The 16718-nt window shown below is 39.9% G+C and overlaps 1 protein-coding gene across 1 annotated transcript; it reads left to right on the top strand.

The window, feature by feature from the left end:
- The first annotated feature begins 1398 nt into the window (after positions 1 to 1398).
- Positions 1399 to 16643, top strand: fbxo7 (F-box protein 7). Its single transcript, XM_006633659.3, has 10 exons — positions 1399 to 1773; positions 3679 to 3826; positions 4440 to 4683; positions 6682 to 6900; positions 7681 to 7825; positions 9768 to 9851; positions 10246 to 10341; positions 14101 to 14277; positions 14866 to 14903; positions 15900 to 16643. Exons 2-10 carry the CDS (start codon positions 3705 to 3707, stop codon positions 16227 to 16229), a joined length of 1455 nt encoding a protein of 484 aa, XP_006633722.1. The 5' UTR covers positions 1399 to 1773; positions 3679 to 3704; the 3' UTR covers positions 16230 to 16643.
- The last annotated feature ends 75 nt before the right edge of the window (positions 16644 to 16718 follow it).

Here is a 16718-nt window from a genome sequence, read left to right as displayed (position 1 = left end):
CACGACAAGGGTGCCTGCCACACATGATAAAACACTTCTGAGTGAATTGGTCATTTTCTGCAATTTTCTGACCTGATTGCGTTATTCGACATGGTAATCCGACAGGTTACTTGTTATCTTCTGACATGCTGCTTGTCCTGTTCGTGTGCTTTGCGTCTTTGAGTCTGCACTGTTGTTTCTCTTTAAAATGCTGTCCAGGATCATATTAATTCTACAAAGGTTACCAGTAAGGATAGGATAGGCTATGTGGACAGCAAAGTCAAAACGTTTTTTCTTCACAGTCAAGCTGTTTGTATTTATGATGATGAGATCAGTATGAGTGATAAGTATTACATAATTCATCCCAGTGATTTCAAATAACCATACGTACCGGGACATATTTTATGTTTTATTATGTTTTAATAAAATACATGTTTTATTTTTAGTTCATTCCAATCAAACGTTTGATAATAGGGCAAAGACATACTTTGTGTCCAACCCAATGATTTCAAGTGACCACACATATTGGGAGATATTCACATATATATTTTTACGAATCTAGAGGTGTGGTTACAAGGCACTATAAAAAATCAGGTCCTGACACCAGCTTGCTATGAAAGCAAATAATTAAGATTACACCCCCTTAAGTCATGGATTATAAGCATTACATACCACATGTGTTCTTTATTCTCTGGCAGTACTTGATGATAGAGTAATAATCAGGTCCAAACATAGACAAATATTTATTGACAGTAAATCACACACCTTTTCAAATGTACAGCACTACAAACCATACAACAGTTGCACAGTGAAGTGATTTACTGGTCTGTGAGTTCCAGATACCTACCTTCAATAGAAGAATAAATTGTATATTGCACTTATCATTCATTTTAATTCCATGATCACAAACAGAAATTGCTTGACTGTAAAGCCGAAATGACTTTTGCTTTTGCTGCCCCAATACTTTTGGAAAGCACTCTATGTCCGAGTATGCAAGAGCATCTAACAGTACTCTGTGCTTCTGCCAGAATATGAAGCCTACAGAGAAGCTAAGTTAAAATGAAGTTAAAATGAAGCTTAGCCAGCGCTGTTTCAGAGTAGTGCTTGAGAAAAGCATCATGTCATTCATTTTTGTCATATTAGTCCGATTCAATAGGTAGTTCAACTTTACCTGCATGTTGGGTACAAATCCTTTTCGGATCCGCCAGCAATTCTTGCTGATTTTATCCAAATACTGTAGCTCATCATTGTAGCTCCGACTCATTTTATCTTTTGGTATTTCACAAAACGCGTGTCTTCTTTAAAGCTGAAGTATATATTATATGCCACAGCACAGTGACGTAAAACCCTGCAAACTACGGGTCTTCAGAGAGCTCAAAATATGCGAATCCCGATCAGAAACGCGTTATTTTATTACCGTTTTCGAATTGCATTACGGTAGTCTAGAGTCCATGAAACATCTTTTACTTTCCGTAAAGACGTTTTGTATATTGATTGAGTGTGTTATTGTTATTTTGTACTAATTTAATCATTACTTTCATTTCCTAATGGCAGCCATAGAAAAGTAGCTCTTTTATTTTTGTCAGAACTGTAATGCGCCTCGTCTCTTCCTGTAGATGTTAAAAAGAAAGTTGTCATCAGGACATGGCTTTCATACTGCAGATCTGTTGACTGTTGTATAGGCACTCGCGATATTCTTTGTGGGAGTTTGAATATCTAATGCAAAGTAAACACTTTCAAATTGCTTTGTTTCAAAGAATGAAACATAGAATTATTAAGACCGACCCAACCAATGTAAGTAGAACTATCGTTTGTAAAAGTATATTTTGTTGTATCACAGTTTTGTTACAGAATACGTTTATCAGTTATAATGAAAGTTTTTTTTTATCCTTTTCAGAATTACTGTTATATAGTCATATAAGAATTACCATTGGATTGTAACATTTACATCATGTGGGCGATTGCGTTTTAACATTTAGATTAAACATTTATGTTTATGTTTCAATATTATGTATTTCGCAAATGTACGGAGGCCTATGAAACGAAATTGAAAGTTTTAGCCGTAGTGCCTTTATTTTTCAAGCGTTTCATATTTGTTGTCCGTGGTGTGTAGTCGGACATTGTCCATCTTGTGCTGTGTCCTTGTCTGGGTGTTGAACGCATACTATGTCAATTTGTGTCCACTCCGCATACTAACTGACATAGAATGTGAAGTACAATAAATACGAATAAGCCCATAATGACAGACTTGTCCTTTGCTTATTGGGTACACGACAAGGGTGCCTGCCACACATGATAAAACACTTCTGAGTGAATTGGTCATTTTCTGCAATTTTCTGACCTGATTGCGTTATTCGACATGGTAATCCGACAGGTTACTTGTTATCTTCTGACATGCTGCTTGTCCTGTTCGTGTGCTTTGCGTCTTTGAGTCTGCACTGTTGTTTCTCTTTAAAATGCTGTCCAGGATCATATTAATTCTACAAAGGTTACCAGTAAGGATAGGATAGGCTATGTGGACAGCAAAGTCAAAACGTTTTTTCTTCACAGTCAAGCTGTTTGTATTTATGATGATGAGATCAGTATGAGTGATAAGTATTACATAATTCATCCCAGTGATTTCAAATAACCATACGTACCGGGACATATTTTATGTTTTATTATGTTTTAATAAAATACATGTTTTATTTTTAGTTCATTCCAATCAAACGTTTGATAATAGGGCAAAGACATACTTTGTGTCCAACCCAATGATTTCAAGTGACCACACATATTGGGAGATATTCACATATATATTTTTACGAATCTAGAGGTGTGGTTACAAGGCACTATAAAAAATCAGGTCCTGACACCAGCTTGCTATGAAAGCAAATAATTAAGATTACACCCCCTTAAGTCATGGATTATAAGCATTACATACCACATGTGTTCTTTATTCTCTGGCAGTACTTGATGATAGAGTAATAATCAGGTCCAAACATAGACAAATATTTATTGACAGTAAATCACACACCTTTTCAAATGTACAGCACTACAAACCATACAACAGTTGCACAGTGAAGTGATTTACTGGTCTGTGAGTTCCAGATACCTACCTTCAATAGAAGAATAAATTGTATATTGCACTTATCATTCATTTTAATTCCATGATCACAAACAGAAATTGCTTGACTGTAAAGCCGAAATGACTTTTGCTTTTGCTGCCCCAATACTTTTGGAAAGCACTCTATGTCCGAGTATGCAAGAGCATCTAACAGTACTCTGTGCTTCTGCCAGAATATGAATCCTACAGAGAAGCTAAGTTAAAATGAAGCTTAGCCAGCGCTGTTTCAGAGTAGTGCTTGAGAAAAGCATCATGTCATTTGTTTGCCTTATCAATGCGGATCACGGTCTCTGCATTATCATGTCAAAATGGTTTAAATTTTAGATTTATACTGCATCAGTTGATTTACATGTTGGAATAATGCATTGAAAATGTATATTGTTCCACATCTGTGTTTTACATGTGTTATGATCCTGCTTGAACAATATTTACATTATACTTCTGATCAGATTCCCCTGCTTTCTGTCTTTTCTTGCAACACGTTAGGCTATGTCTCTTCAGCAAACTGACTCATACAGGACATTTTTGAGGAGTCTTGAAAAGTAGTCCATCCATTGCCATAATTGATATCATTGGCCTTGGCCTTGTTTCTACAGCTGTTTTTAGCAATAATTTAAGAAGCATGAAGCTGCGAGTCCGTGTGAACAAACAGACTTGCCGTTTGGAGCTGGAGGGAGATGAGCCTACACTGGAGGAGCTGAGCATCCAAATTAAGGAAATAATACTGCCCTCTTGTGGCTACAGGTTGAGTCCTCTTCTTACTGTTCAACTGGGCCCCATATTCAAAACACCTGGGCCCACATTTGAAATGAAACACATTTAACACTTTGGAAGCAGTGAGAATTGAAGGACCTAAGCGTTTGAAATGCAGATCTCTCAGTTGTTATTGCCTTCACCCTGGAGTCTCTGCTGTTGGTTCAGTCTGTAAACCATTGGTTCCTCAGTTACTGCACTTTCACCACAAAGGTCATAGACTGCCATAATATAAGATATATTAAATCTGATATGGAAATGGGAAAATGTTTATGCAATATAGTTTATGGAGGCTCCTGAGACTCAGAGATAGAGAAAATGAACAGTTACAGATCACAGGACACCTTGTTGTCTTAAGTGGCCAAAAGAAGCAAAAAAAGTATTCAGACTTACATATGTATTAAATGATACTTGAAATGTTTTATTGTTTGTTAATTTCTGGGTTTTTCATTCAGCTTGATTCTTTATGTGTACAATTGAGGTCTTCCAATGTTTTTTCCCTTTGGGGTATCAAAATAAGGTCGTCTTCCCAGTATCATCAGAATCGACTCAGGGAGTGAGGCCTGATTACTGGCTCTGATTTTTTTTCTCTTGTCATTCACAGTCCGGACACAGAATTCACCCTTTCTCTGAACAGCAGCGAGCCCCTCCCTGAGTCAGGGCAGAGCCTTGCATCTTGTGGGATTGTATCTGGAGATCTGATCTGTGTAGTCCTGTCACAGGCCAGTCCTGCGCCCAGCCCCTCTGCACTCCACAGTGTCAGCACCCCCCCAGTAAAAAAGACGGATGAGGCAAGCAGCTCTGCTTCCCTCCAGGATGAGCGCTCTGGAGCTCTACGGATGCCCTCTGTGAGTACTGCACTCTGCACAGCAGTCGGACCAGATTTAAGGACTACGTGCTTGTTTAACAGCCTGACTTTAGAGCCTAGCTAATTCAGAAATAAACTTAAAACTGGTGTTAATGGGAGCAGTAGGGAGTGCTCACCTTGTGGTCTGTGTGGGCCCTAATGCGCCAATAGAGTCACAGGGACCGTATACTGTAAAAAAGGCGCTGTCTTCGGATGAGATGTAAAAACAAGGTCCTGACTCTCAGCGGTCATTAAAAATCTCGGGGCATTTCTCAAAAATATTAGGGGTGTTACTCTGGTGTTCTGGCCAAATGCCAACCCCGGCATTTATCAATCCTGGCCTCCTAAGAATCCCCATCTCTGAAATCACTCTGTTTGGCTGCCACCACATCATCCAGATGGGGCTACACATTGGTGGTGGAGGAGAGTCCCCATTACCTGTAAAGCTCTTTGAGTGGAGTGTCCAGAAAAGAGCTACATAAGTGTAAGGAATTATTATCAATAGCTGTTTCACATCTGTAATTTTTTACTGTTCACGTGAAATTAATCGAAGCCTAATCTACACTTGCATGGGAGTCAAGTTTAAAGTTTTATTCATCTGTAAGCAGTTAGCTATATAGTTGAATCACTCTTGAAGACATGCAGCTTAATTTCTTGTGACTGCTTTCCCCATACTTACATGAAACTATTTTTGACTCCATTTTTCATTTACCTCTACAGCATTGCCTGATATTTCTTTTCTTTCTTCAATTGTAGGCAGAGGGTTGACTGTTTTTGTTTTCTCATCTGCATTTTGAAAGTGATATTCATTCTGCTTCCTCACTAGTGAAAGTATGGGGATTCTAACAGTCATGCTCTGGAAAAGAGCATGTGATTACATGTCATTATAAGTTACTTTGGAAGTTGCTTGAAAATGAATACTGTCTCTAAGCAGCTAGTTGTAGGAGTGTCCAAATATAAGCAGTAAGTTTCCTGAAACATTCTTACACAGTTTATTGCTCACGTGTGGACATGGTTTTATTCAGATTGGAATTGGCCTGACTAGGACATCATTATGTCCAGAGAAGCCACCTTTAAAGGCGCTATATAAAATAAAGTTTATTATTATTATTATTATTATTATTATCTCCTTCCATCATGAAGTGAGGTTACAACAAGGGACACTGTCCTCCTACTCCTTTGTCTGTCTCTGGCAAGTACTAGGGCATGCTGTGAAAAATCTGCCCGCTGAGATTTGGGTCTTCTTGAGCAAACTGTTTTGTGGGTGTCCTTTCATTTGGATCCTTAAAGGAATGGCTTTGTTAATCCCTTGCAGGTTACACAGCCTCGTAATAGAATTTCAGGACCAATTCGACGAGAGACATGTCCCTCAGCAATCCTGCAAGAGCCGGGGCAGCTGTAGAAGTCACTGTGACACCGAGAGCCAACTAATCCCACCCTGCCCTCGGCAGCCCTCAGTTAGTGGGGTGTGCGCCCCACAGGAGCAGTCCCAGTTACAAAGTGCTAGTGACATGACCAGGCTCAAACCCACAAGCAGAGAGCTCAAACAAGAGTCTTTATCGGACCGTGCTCTGAAACATCATCTGGCACTAGTCAATATGTAGTGAGAACATTGCGTTCCTTATGCACTGGTGTTTTCTATATATTGAAAGCAAAAGGATAGATTAAAAAAGGGCTGCTTAACATGCCCCACCACAGGCTGTCCTGCCTGTTCCAGTAAACCTGCGCATGTACACCCAGAAAAACAGCAGATTGATATGATAGCAATCCAAGCTGAGGCAGCATTGAATTTCAGGAAGAGAAACTAAAAGTAGCGTCTTGTGCCATTGTGTAAAATATCAAAGACCTGCCAAGAGTCTTAACAAATTAAAACATGTCCCATAAAACTGAGATAATTTTGTGTTTGATAATCTAGGTACTGTATCACCTTTCCCCGTGGTCTCCTGTATATCCGTCTGATTCTGACTTTAGCTTTGTTAAAGATTGGCGTGTTGTTTAGGTCCGTGCCGAGGAAGAAGACTTGAGGGCCGAGGAAGAGGCAGATCACGAGATGGAGGATGTCTTCACTCCCGAGCCCATGATATGCAGCGAGGCCGAGGATGGAGAGGTGCCTCATTCTCTCGAGATGCTGTTCCATGGGGTGGAAAACCGCAGCGCCTGCGATACACTGGTGGTCGCAGTTCATCTTCTTATGCTGGAGACTGGATTCGTATTGCAGGTAAATATAGACATTCGAGGACTAATTCAGAAAAACTAAATACATTTCAACCTATTACATTGCAGTTTATTTTGTGTCGCAGCAGAGGCTAGTAAATACAGTCTAGGGAGAAATGGAAGTCATGTTCTTTCTTGAGGGCCTTAGTTTCGGCTGTGTGTACTACAATCCACATTTTAGGAATTCTTTTGTGTTTTGGCTCATCATTTTTTACCGTAAATAAGATCTTTACTTTTTTCCCTTTCTTCTTTCTTTTCTTTAAGTGTAATATGTTCCTAGTCCTGTTTGTATACACAATATCTGTAATGGAGAAGTTTAAGTAGGGAGCTGTGTCAGCATGCACGGGCTGCAAAGGAACAGGTGCAGGTTTAGTCCATGCTGAAGGGAAAAGAAAAGAGACACAACATGTCTGCTGTAGAGCCTTCGTGTGTCTTTTCTCTTCCTTTCAGCATGGAATAAACCTTTTCCAGTTGGAATATCTATACTGAATTTTCCTTTTGGATTGTATTACTCCATATTGAATAATAGACAGAGATATAAAAAGCAACCTCCGCTGTGCAGATAGTACTGTTAAATCTCCCGTATCCTACCTTTTAATATATACGAGGTGGAACATATTTGGGCTGGTAAAAAAAAACATTTTGATCATTACAGTTACTGGACTGAAGCATCAAATCTAGTTTTCGCCTCCACTCAACGTATACTTTGCTCTAGACCAGGTTTTTTAAGAGGGGGGGGATGCCAGCTCCCCCCCTTTGTAGCTTGTCGGCTGTGTTTTGATAGGGCCCGGAAGTGAGGCCCGGGGAGATGCCTGCAGGGTGGAAGGCGGTTGGGGGTGTTTACAGACTGCAATACACACACCCCCTCTGTGAGAACAGCATTGCTATGGTGGTTGGTGTTCCTATGGGAAACATGCTGGTTATCAACGGTAATTTTTTTTTTGTTATTAACTATATGTTCTGAACTGTCATCTACAGGTAGTTCCCAATTGACATGACCTTAATTTGCGAGTTTTTGGTGTGACACACTTCAAAAATATATACCACTTTTTAATTGAAGATGCTGTTAGGTCTCACTTTAACATGCTTGGGGTTGAGCCAGCAAAATGAAACTTGACATATTGTGTGAGACCATATATTCTGCGTGTACTGTGTATATTCTCTAACTCACAGTTCACAATCACCTGATTAAAGGCATGTTAATTACATACTTTTGTAAATGTGATTAACACCCTGCTTATTTAGAGTCCCATTGAAAACACATCGTAGAGACCTGATCTGATGACACAGTAGTCCCAAAAGCATCACAAAATCAGTCTTTAGTTAACTATTTATGTTCCAGGATGAATAGTGTGGTTTGGTTGGCACACAGACAGCCCAATGATCTTTGTCTCAGTTGTCTCACTAAATAAATCTGTAACTTTTCTTTATTGTATATAGGGTATAAGTTCCGCAATAAAATCAATGAAGCACTAAAACAGAGTAAGCTCCTATTAAAAAAATCTTAAACATGAAATTGGTGCAAACAATTTGTAAAATATTTATTTGAAGTCTTTTTGTAGAACAAAATCATCAAACTTCAATACTTCAATACAGCTGTCTGCAATTAATAAATGGCTCACTGAGAGTAAAAGGACTGAAGACAGTTGTGTAGTCCAGATGCACCTCTGGGCTCATGACTCAAGTCTTCCCTGCACAGATCGACAAATATTTAGTTTAAAAATGACTTGCAGTACAACATAAATATAAATGAATGTATGTAATTGTTTTGAATTCATCCCCTCACACATTCTTACAGAAAATGCATTCTTAATTAATGAATTTTCCAAGAATACATCTGCTGCATAACTTGAGAACTACTAGTAATAATAATAATAATAATAATAATAATTGCTTACACTTATATAGCGCTTTTTCTGGACACTCCACTCAAAGCGCTTTACAGGTAATGGGGACTCCCCTCCACCACCACCAATGTGCAGCATCCACCTGGATGATGCGACGGCAGCCATAGTGCGCCAGAACGCTCACCACACATCAGCTATCAGTGGGGAGGAGAGCAGAGTAATGAAGCCAATTCACAGAGGGGGATTGTTAGGAGGCCATGATTGATAACAGCCGATGGGGAAATTTGGCCAGGATGCCGGGGTTACACCCCTACTCTTTTCGAGAAACACCCTGGGATTTTTTATGACCACAGAGAGTCAGGACCTCGGTTTTACATCTCATCCGAAGGACGGCGCCTGTTTACAGTATAGTGTCCCCGTCACTACACTGGGGCATTAGGACCCACATGAGCCGCAGGGTGAGCGCCCCCTGCTGGCCCCCCTAACGCCTCTTCCAGCAGCAACCTTAGTTTTTCCCCGGAGGTCTCCCATCCAGGTACTGACCAGGCTCACACCTGCTTAGCTTCAGTGGGTTGCCAGTTGTGAGTTGCAGGGTGATATGGCTGCTGGCCGTACTAGTACTTCAATTTCTGTTTAATACATGGATGCATAAGTATTTGGTGGTTTCAAGAAACATCTGTGCACTCCACACCTCCATGGCAGATGCATACGAAGAACTGAAGTACCAGACTGGACCAGTGATCACAGAGCTTAATCTACTGCTGTGTTGGGGACTAAAGTCCAGTCTTTCAGAAATGTAGAACAATTCAGATACTTTCACTCTTTATTAAAACACTAAAAATAAATGAAAAAAATACATCCTTGTAGACTTTCAGGGTCTGGATGCCTTAATGTTTCTAAAGCAAACTTTTATTAAGCAGAACTATTGGAAATCACAGCATGCTGCAACTCTTTGAAGGCTTTGAATGCTCCAGCACGTCAGTGTGACCTTTTGTTTGTGCGGTTCTTGATGTCTCTTTCTCAGCTACTCTGAAGATGAATGAAACAGTTGACAATGTGAGGAAAATCCAGTTAAACCCTTCTTCCTATGTGACGGATTTATGGAACGGTAAAGTATTCTTAGTAACACATGATAAATGTTTTGCAAACAAATCAGAAGCAGTGTACTGTTTTCTAGAGTTTTGGGGGATTGCAGATATTGTGGACAGAAATGCTGCTCAATCACCAGTTCCAAGCATATGATTGACTGGCAAGCAGGTTTTGAATCAAAATTGTCAGCTATTGTATAGTGCTACTGTGCTTTTTTAAAAAAGGAAGTGTTTTAGCCTTTGTAGCATGTAAATAATCAATCATTCAAATGTTTATGCTTTTACAGCTGAGTTTTTAAGGATAAAATGTGTTGCATCAGCTAAATCACATTTTGACAATGAAAGTGTTGAGAAGAAGATAAATGATCATGCTGGCTTAACAATTACGAATTTTTTAAAATGTTTTTATCCTAGGGGAAAGCGCTGCTGGTGCTTATAAAGACCTTAAGAAGTTATCCCGTATTTTTAAAGATCAAGTTGTATATCCCTGGATAGCCTCAGCCAGACAAGGTAAGCATTTCAGCATGAAATTACTGTGAATAAAACTGAGGCTTTACAGCAGCATCTTTTTTGAGCTGTATTAACAGATTTTTAATAATGATGCATATTACACTATATTTGTATTCGGGGAAGACAAAAAATAATTTGATACTAAGATATTACCTAATATTATAATACCTGTTGTTTATTGATGTGCAGTTTATTTTTATTTGTTACAGATCGTTATGTGTTAATAATGATTACAAAATTTCAGAAGTTAAATATTAGTTTAGAGACCAGCTTGGTTACATGCAAGTTGAGAAAAAGTAAAATATCTTACCCATAGGCCAAGAAAATAGTGAGAAGGATTTTTAATTTAACAATTTAGTGATTACGAAATACACAATAAAAAGCAAATATTAGTTTAGTTTAATTAGTTTAAAAGAAAATGATTTATCAAAGCAATACTGACAGACCAGAATCAAAAACCGATTTAAAAACTGAAGAGTACAGTTGTAATGAGTTCCAGAGGTCAAAACACTACATCGAAATTTACGCACTCAGTTACAAATATTGACCAATACTAATGCACTTAGGGGGACAAAATTGTAAATGGGGAATGATAGATTTTTTGTGACATAAATAATGGTCCACAATCTGTACTAATGCTACATGAAGACCACTGTCCCCATACAGAAATTCATCCACACACAGACAAAATTGGAAACTGTTTTAACATTTAAAAGGAAAAGTAATGTTTCCCTGAATACGAAAAAGTCACAGCTCTTTTTTCTGAGTCCCTTCAGTACTTAATGCCGGATAGAATTTGGTTCCTCGATGAGGAATTCAGTGTTTAAGAATCGTCTGGTCTGTCAACTCAAAGGGGGTTTGCTTATTTGATGGGATATCCCAATCTGTACGCTGTCAACAACTGACGCTGTCAACAACTTATCCCCATCAAGCTAACAGTTTAGATAAATCCAGTGCCAAGAGGACAAAAGAAAATAATCAACTAGTACATTTAAAACATGCCCAATATATAACAGTGTTTTAATTATGACAGCGGGACACTTTTTAAGACTGATCAGGAGGCAAGTCTTTACATAAAAGATTGCAGTCGTCAGGAACAAGCCATTCAGCTAATGCGTCTCGGCTTTCCTTCAAGAAACAGCTTGGATCAATTACGTACTAGCCGGCAAATGAGTTAGAGGGGCCAAATGGCCTCCTCCACTTTGTTCTTCTATTCTTTATTCAAATAAAATCAAATCAAAGTTTATTTATCAAAAGAACAACAATATAGCGTGCAGCAGTACTTGCTGGCAATGAAATGTCTTTTCTGCGAGCTCACAAAAAACAAGAATCACAAAAATCACACAATTAAGGTTACGAAAAAAAGGTTACATAATAATAGATGTAATAGAAGATGAATAAAGCTCAATATGAATAGAGCTGCTATGTGTCCATGGTGTATGCAGTATATACAACTAGTGCGGTATGCTGAATACAATGAAAACTGTGTGTCCATGTAGCCATTACAGGTGATTTGCTAAAGGAGCTGCAGGTTGGCTTTTTAGCAGTCTTGTTGCCTAGAAGTAGAAGCTGTTCCGTAATCTGTTGGACTTGAGAATGGACCTGGACTTCTTCAGACATGTAGCTGAGTAGATACCCTGGATGTTTGGTAGCCAGTTATGAGCTAAGCTGACTTCACCACCTTCTGCAGTACTTTGCAATCCTGGGCGGAACAGCTCCCATACCAGGCAGTGATGCAACCAGTCAGGATGCTCTCAATAGTGCACCTGTAGAAGTTGGCCTGGATATGTGATGGCATGCCGAACTTCTTTAGCCTGTGGAGAAAGAATAGGCACTGCCGTGCTGTTTTGACCACGATGTTGGTGTGGTGGGTCCAGGTTAAGTCTTCTAAGATGTTAACTCCCAGGAACTTAAAACTGCTGACCCTTTCCACTGCAGTCCCATTGATGTAGATAGGTGTGTGATCTCCTCCCTGGTGTTTCCTACAGTCCACAATCATCTCCTTAGTCTTACTGATGTTCAGAGAGAGGTTGTTCTCCTGGCACCACGCTGCCAGGGTTTCAACCTCCTCCCTGTATGCAGACTCTTCTCCATCTGTGATCAGGCTGATGACTATTGTATCGTCCACAAACTTGATGATGGAGTTTGATTGGCGACCTGGCGACATGATTGCCTGGCGATACAATCATGGGTAAATAAGGAGTAGAGGACAGGGCTAAGCACACAGCCTTGGGGGGCTCAAGTGTTTAGAGTCAGGGTAGAGGATATGGTGCCAATCCTCACCACCTGCGGACGTTCCGTCACGAAGTCCAGGATCCAATTACATAGGGATGTGTTCAGTCCCAGGTCCTGGAGCTTGATGACAAGCTTTGAGGGCACTATGGTATTGAATGCTGAGCTGTAATCAACAAACAGCATTCTCACATATGTTACTTTCTTATCCAGGTGTGAGAGGGCAGTATGGAGGGCAGTGGCAATAGCATCTTCAGTTGACCTGTTCTGGCGATACGCAAATTCCAGTGGGTCTAGGGTGTCAGGCAGTGAGGAGGTGATGTATGCTTTGACCAACCGCTCGAAGCACTTCATGATAACTGATGTGAGTGGAACAGGGCGGTAGTCATTCAGGCAGCTGACTCTGGGTTTCTTAGGAAGAGGGAAAATGGTGGTTTTCTTAAAGCAGGAAGGAACTATAGACTGAGCTAGAGAGAGATTGAATATGTCCGAGGAGACATCTCCCAGCTGGTCTGCACATGCCTTCAGAACACGGTCAGGGATAGCATCAGGGCCAGGAGCCTTGCGTGGATTGGTCTTTTTAAAAACTTTACGCACATCCGCTCTGGATATGATCAGTGGGTTTCCGTCTTGGATTTCTGGAATCTTCCTGACTGGATCTGCGTTACTGACCTCAAACCAAGCATAGAATGAATTTAGCTCATCAAGAAGAGAGGCAGACTGTTGTGCAACATAGCTGGGTTGCGTTTTGTAGTCTGTAATGGTGCGTATACCACTCCACATGGTCTGTGCGTTGCAGCCATGATAATATGACTCTAATTTTACTCTGTAGTTGTATTTAGCTATTTTGATAGCTTTCCTGAGGTTGTATCTGGATTTTTTGTATTTATCCATATCCCCAGAATTGAAAGCAGCTGTCCTAGCTTTAAGTTTGGCACGTATCTCGCCATTTACCCACTGTTTCTGATTTGGATATGTGGGAACAGTAATCCTGGGAACCACGTCTTCAGTGCATTTACTGATGTAGCCAGTAACATAGTCCGAATACAGATTGATATGGCAGATTGAATGGCGCCATTCAATTCACTCTATAATTCACTCTGTAATCAGGCATGTCTGGTGACTATTTCACTTCCCACCATTCCTTCTTCTGATCATTTCTTCAGTACAAGAAAGTTTCAATAGTGGTGCAGCTATACAGCCTACTGCTGTCTGATCTCACCCAAGGGACTCCCACGTCATTTGTTCAAGCACGTGTACCAAATCTGTGTTGCATCCAAAAACGCACCGTACTTTAGACCTTATTATTTCTTAAATAATATTGCATACTTGAAATAATAAAAAAAACATAGGCTGAGCACAATAAATTATTTTTTTCCAAATGAACTGAAAAATTGTCTTTTTCGGTTACTGGGTCCTGTTTGCTTGCCTGAAAGGGATATTCAGTTTTAGTTGTTCCATGGCGTTCAGAGCCGTGACAAGTTCGATGGCCATGGCTGACGTCTCCTCTTCCCGGGTGTTTTCCAGCCATGAACCTTCCGGCGGTATTTGGCTTGACGGCGCTCCCTCCTGAGCTCCTGCTTCGCGTGCTGCGGCTCCTAGACGTGGGGACGCTGGTGGCCCTCTCAGCTGTGAGCCGGGACCTGAGCTCAGCCACAGCTGACCCGTCTCTGTGGAGGTTCCTGTACCACCGGGATTTCAGAGGTATGAGTCCCACTGGATTCCAGAGCGGGGAGTAAGGCTGCCATTGCAGAACTAATTCAGTAGTTTCCAAGGGGGTGCCATAGATGTCATAGACGGGGAGCTGAGATTTCAAAACCAAAAGAATGTGCATTCAATCTACAGCACTTTACGAAGGCTGTTTTCTTTACATGGCACTGTATATAAATCCAGTTTGACTGATAAGTGTTTTCGTTTACCACTTTACTGCCACTGGAATCACTGTAAAACCACTTTTAATTCCTGGTGCTATGTTGTGTGAGACTCGTGGTTTTCATTTAACTCCATATTTTAGGAAGCACGCTGAGACAGCACAGGTTTTTAAATTTTCTATATATTTGGTATGCATACCACTGGTTCTCAGTGTCTCCTTTACTATATCATCCATTTGGCTTGGGCTATGTAAAAGTATTAACATTACTGTTGAAATGTATATGCACAGCTACATTGCACTTGAGTATTATTTTAAGATGTATGCCACTATTTTTTTAATGAAATAGCAAAATATTATTTGAATAAAAAACACATACGAAATGTTTCTTATGCTATTAGGCACTTTTTTTTTAATTCTAGATTCAGTCAGCAGACCTAGAGACACCAACTGGAAAGAAGTAAGTAACTTAAAAGAACAAAAGTTAAATATTTGGGATGATTATATTTTCTCTTTCTAAAATAATATTTTCTATATTTCTCAGCTGATACAAGATGACATTTATTCAGTTACTGGTGTAGCTGACAACTCAGATATCCAGTTAACTAATAAAGAAGCTTGAGTGAAAAAAATAGTACTCACATTTGTTTTTAATGGTATATAAATGGATACTGAAACCTAGTTAATATTTTATCTTGTTATTCTTAGGAGTATAATAAGAATCACAGTTAAATATCAAAATAAGTGAGTCCAAAATCAAGTTTCATGGTATTACAATGGGCTTTCGCAAATAATGTAAAAATATGTAGTCAGTAGTGCCAGCATAATCCGTTATTTTTAAAGCAACACAAATCCAAGATGCATCTCAATTTAAAATTAATTTTTTTAAATGACAGTCTCACACTGCTTCGTCTGTTTGTTTTTTTATTTTGTGTTGGCCACACATATCAGATATGTATGAAAATAACAGCTTCATATGTTTGTGCCACTGAATTATTCACAGTTTGAAGTAATGGAAGGATCTCGTCTGTTAAACATTTTGAAACAGCCTCATACAACTTTCTATAATTAGTATTTTTCTTCATGTATTTGTCTCAGCACAAGTTAAGATATTACTCCAGTGTTAAAAAACCCGAAGTCCTTTGCTGTGCTAAGCTGAATAAATTTAAGCTTTTAACAATCTACAGTCGAAATATGTTTTACAATTATAATTCCAAATCTTGATGTACCAGTGTGAGCAGTAGCGTCTCTCTTACTGAAGTCCATTTTTTTAAGCATGGCTTTTCTGAAACTGCGGGCAGATTTTCAAGACACATTCTGCTGCCCGTGCCCTGGCTTTCAAACACCCTAGTCCCTGTCTGTTGCTCCACGCTAAAGCATTTATCAGTACTATACTGAAAAATCTTGGAACTGTCGATTTCTTTCAGAATGGTTTTACTCGCTTTGTTTCCTGCAGCTCTACAAAAAGAGATATCTACAGAGGAAAGAAGCAGCTCGCGTACGCCGCACTATGATGTTCCCTCCGGTGCCTCCTCAGCCATTCCCATACCCACCTATGCCCTTTCATCCCTTCCCCTTCGGACCCACGCCCCCATTCCCCCCCGGGATCATTGGAGGAGAGTATGACCAGAGGCCAGGACTGCCCTTCTCCACCGTGCCCCGCCCACGCTTTGATCCCATTGGCCCACATCCAGGGCAAGGCCCAGGGATCGGCCACCCTATTGGCCAACGCTCTTTAAGGCCCTCAAGCGCCCGGTCTTCAGACATCCGCCGAGGCTTTATTTAAATGTTTCCTCTGGTTTCCTTGCTTAAGACAAGCTGAATTGCCAGGACCAACAATGAAAGCTTTTGTGTTTACTTTGATGATGACTAAATAATCCATTTGCAGCCATTTTGTTTATTGGTGGTAGTAGTAGGTTTTGCAGCAGCAGCTGCATATAAGCAGGAAGAAGCAGAAGGAAAAGGATAAATGCTGAGCTGGTTATGGGACAATGGTGTCAAGCTGTGACCCTCACGAAGCAATCTTTCCCTTCCTGCACATTTGGGACTCTCTTATCTTATAGTGTTGAAGTATTAAGAGTTTCTTGGTTTCAGTTACAGCTTCATGCCCTACTACTGAAGGTGGCAGTGCGTTTGTGAAGTTATTAAAAGAAGTGCTTTTACAGATGAAAGCATTAAATAAAACCTTATTGATCACATATTAGAATGAGTCAGAACCTTTCTGTTCTTTATTTTAGATGTATCAAGATTATGAAGTTATGCTTCTAAACCTTGC

Source organism: Lepisosteus oculatus, chromosome 7 (genome assembly GCF_040954835.1).
Source record: "Lepisosteus oculatus isolate fLepOcu1 chromosome 7, fLepOcu1.hap2, whole genome shotgun sequence".
In the NCBI taxonomy this organism is placed as follows: domain Eukaryota; kingdom Metazoa; phylum Chordata; class Actinopteri; order Semionotiformes; family Lepisosteidae; genus Lepisosteus; species Lepisosteus oculatus.
The sequence above is the reverse complement of the archived record's forward strand: the minus strand, read 5'-3'. Positions and strand labels throughout refer to the sequence as shown.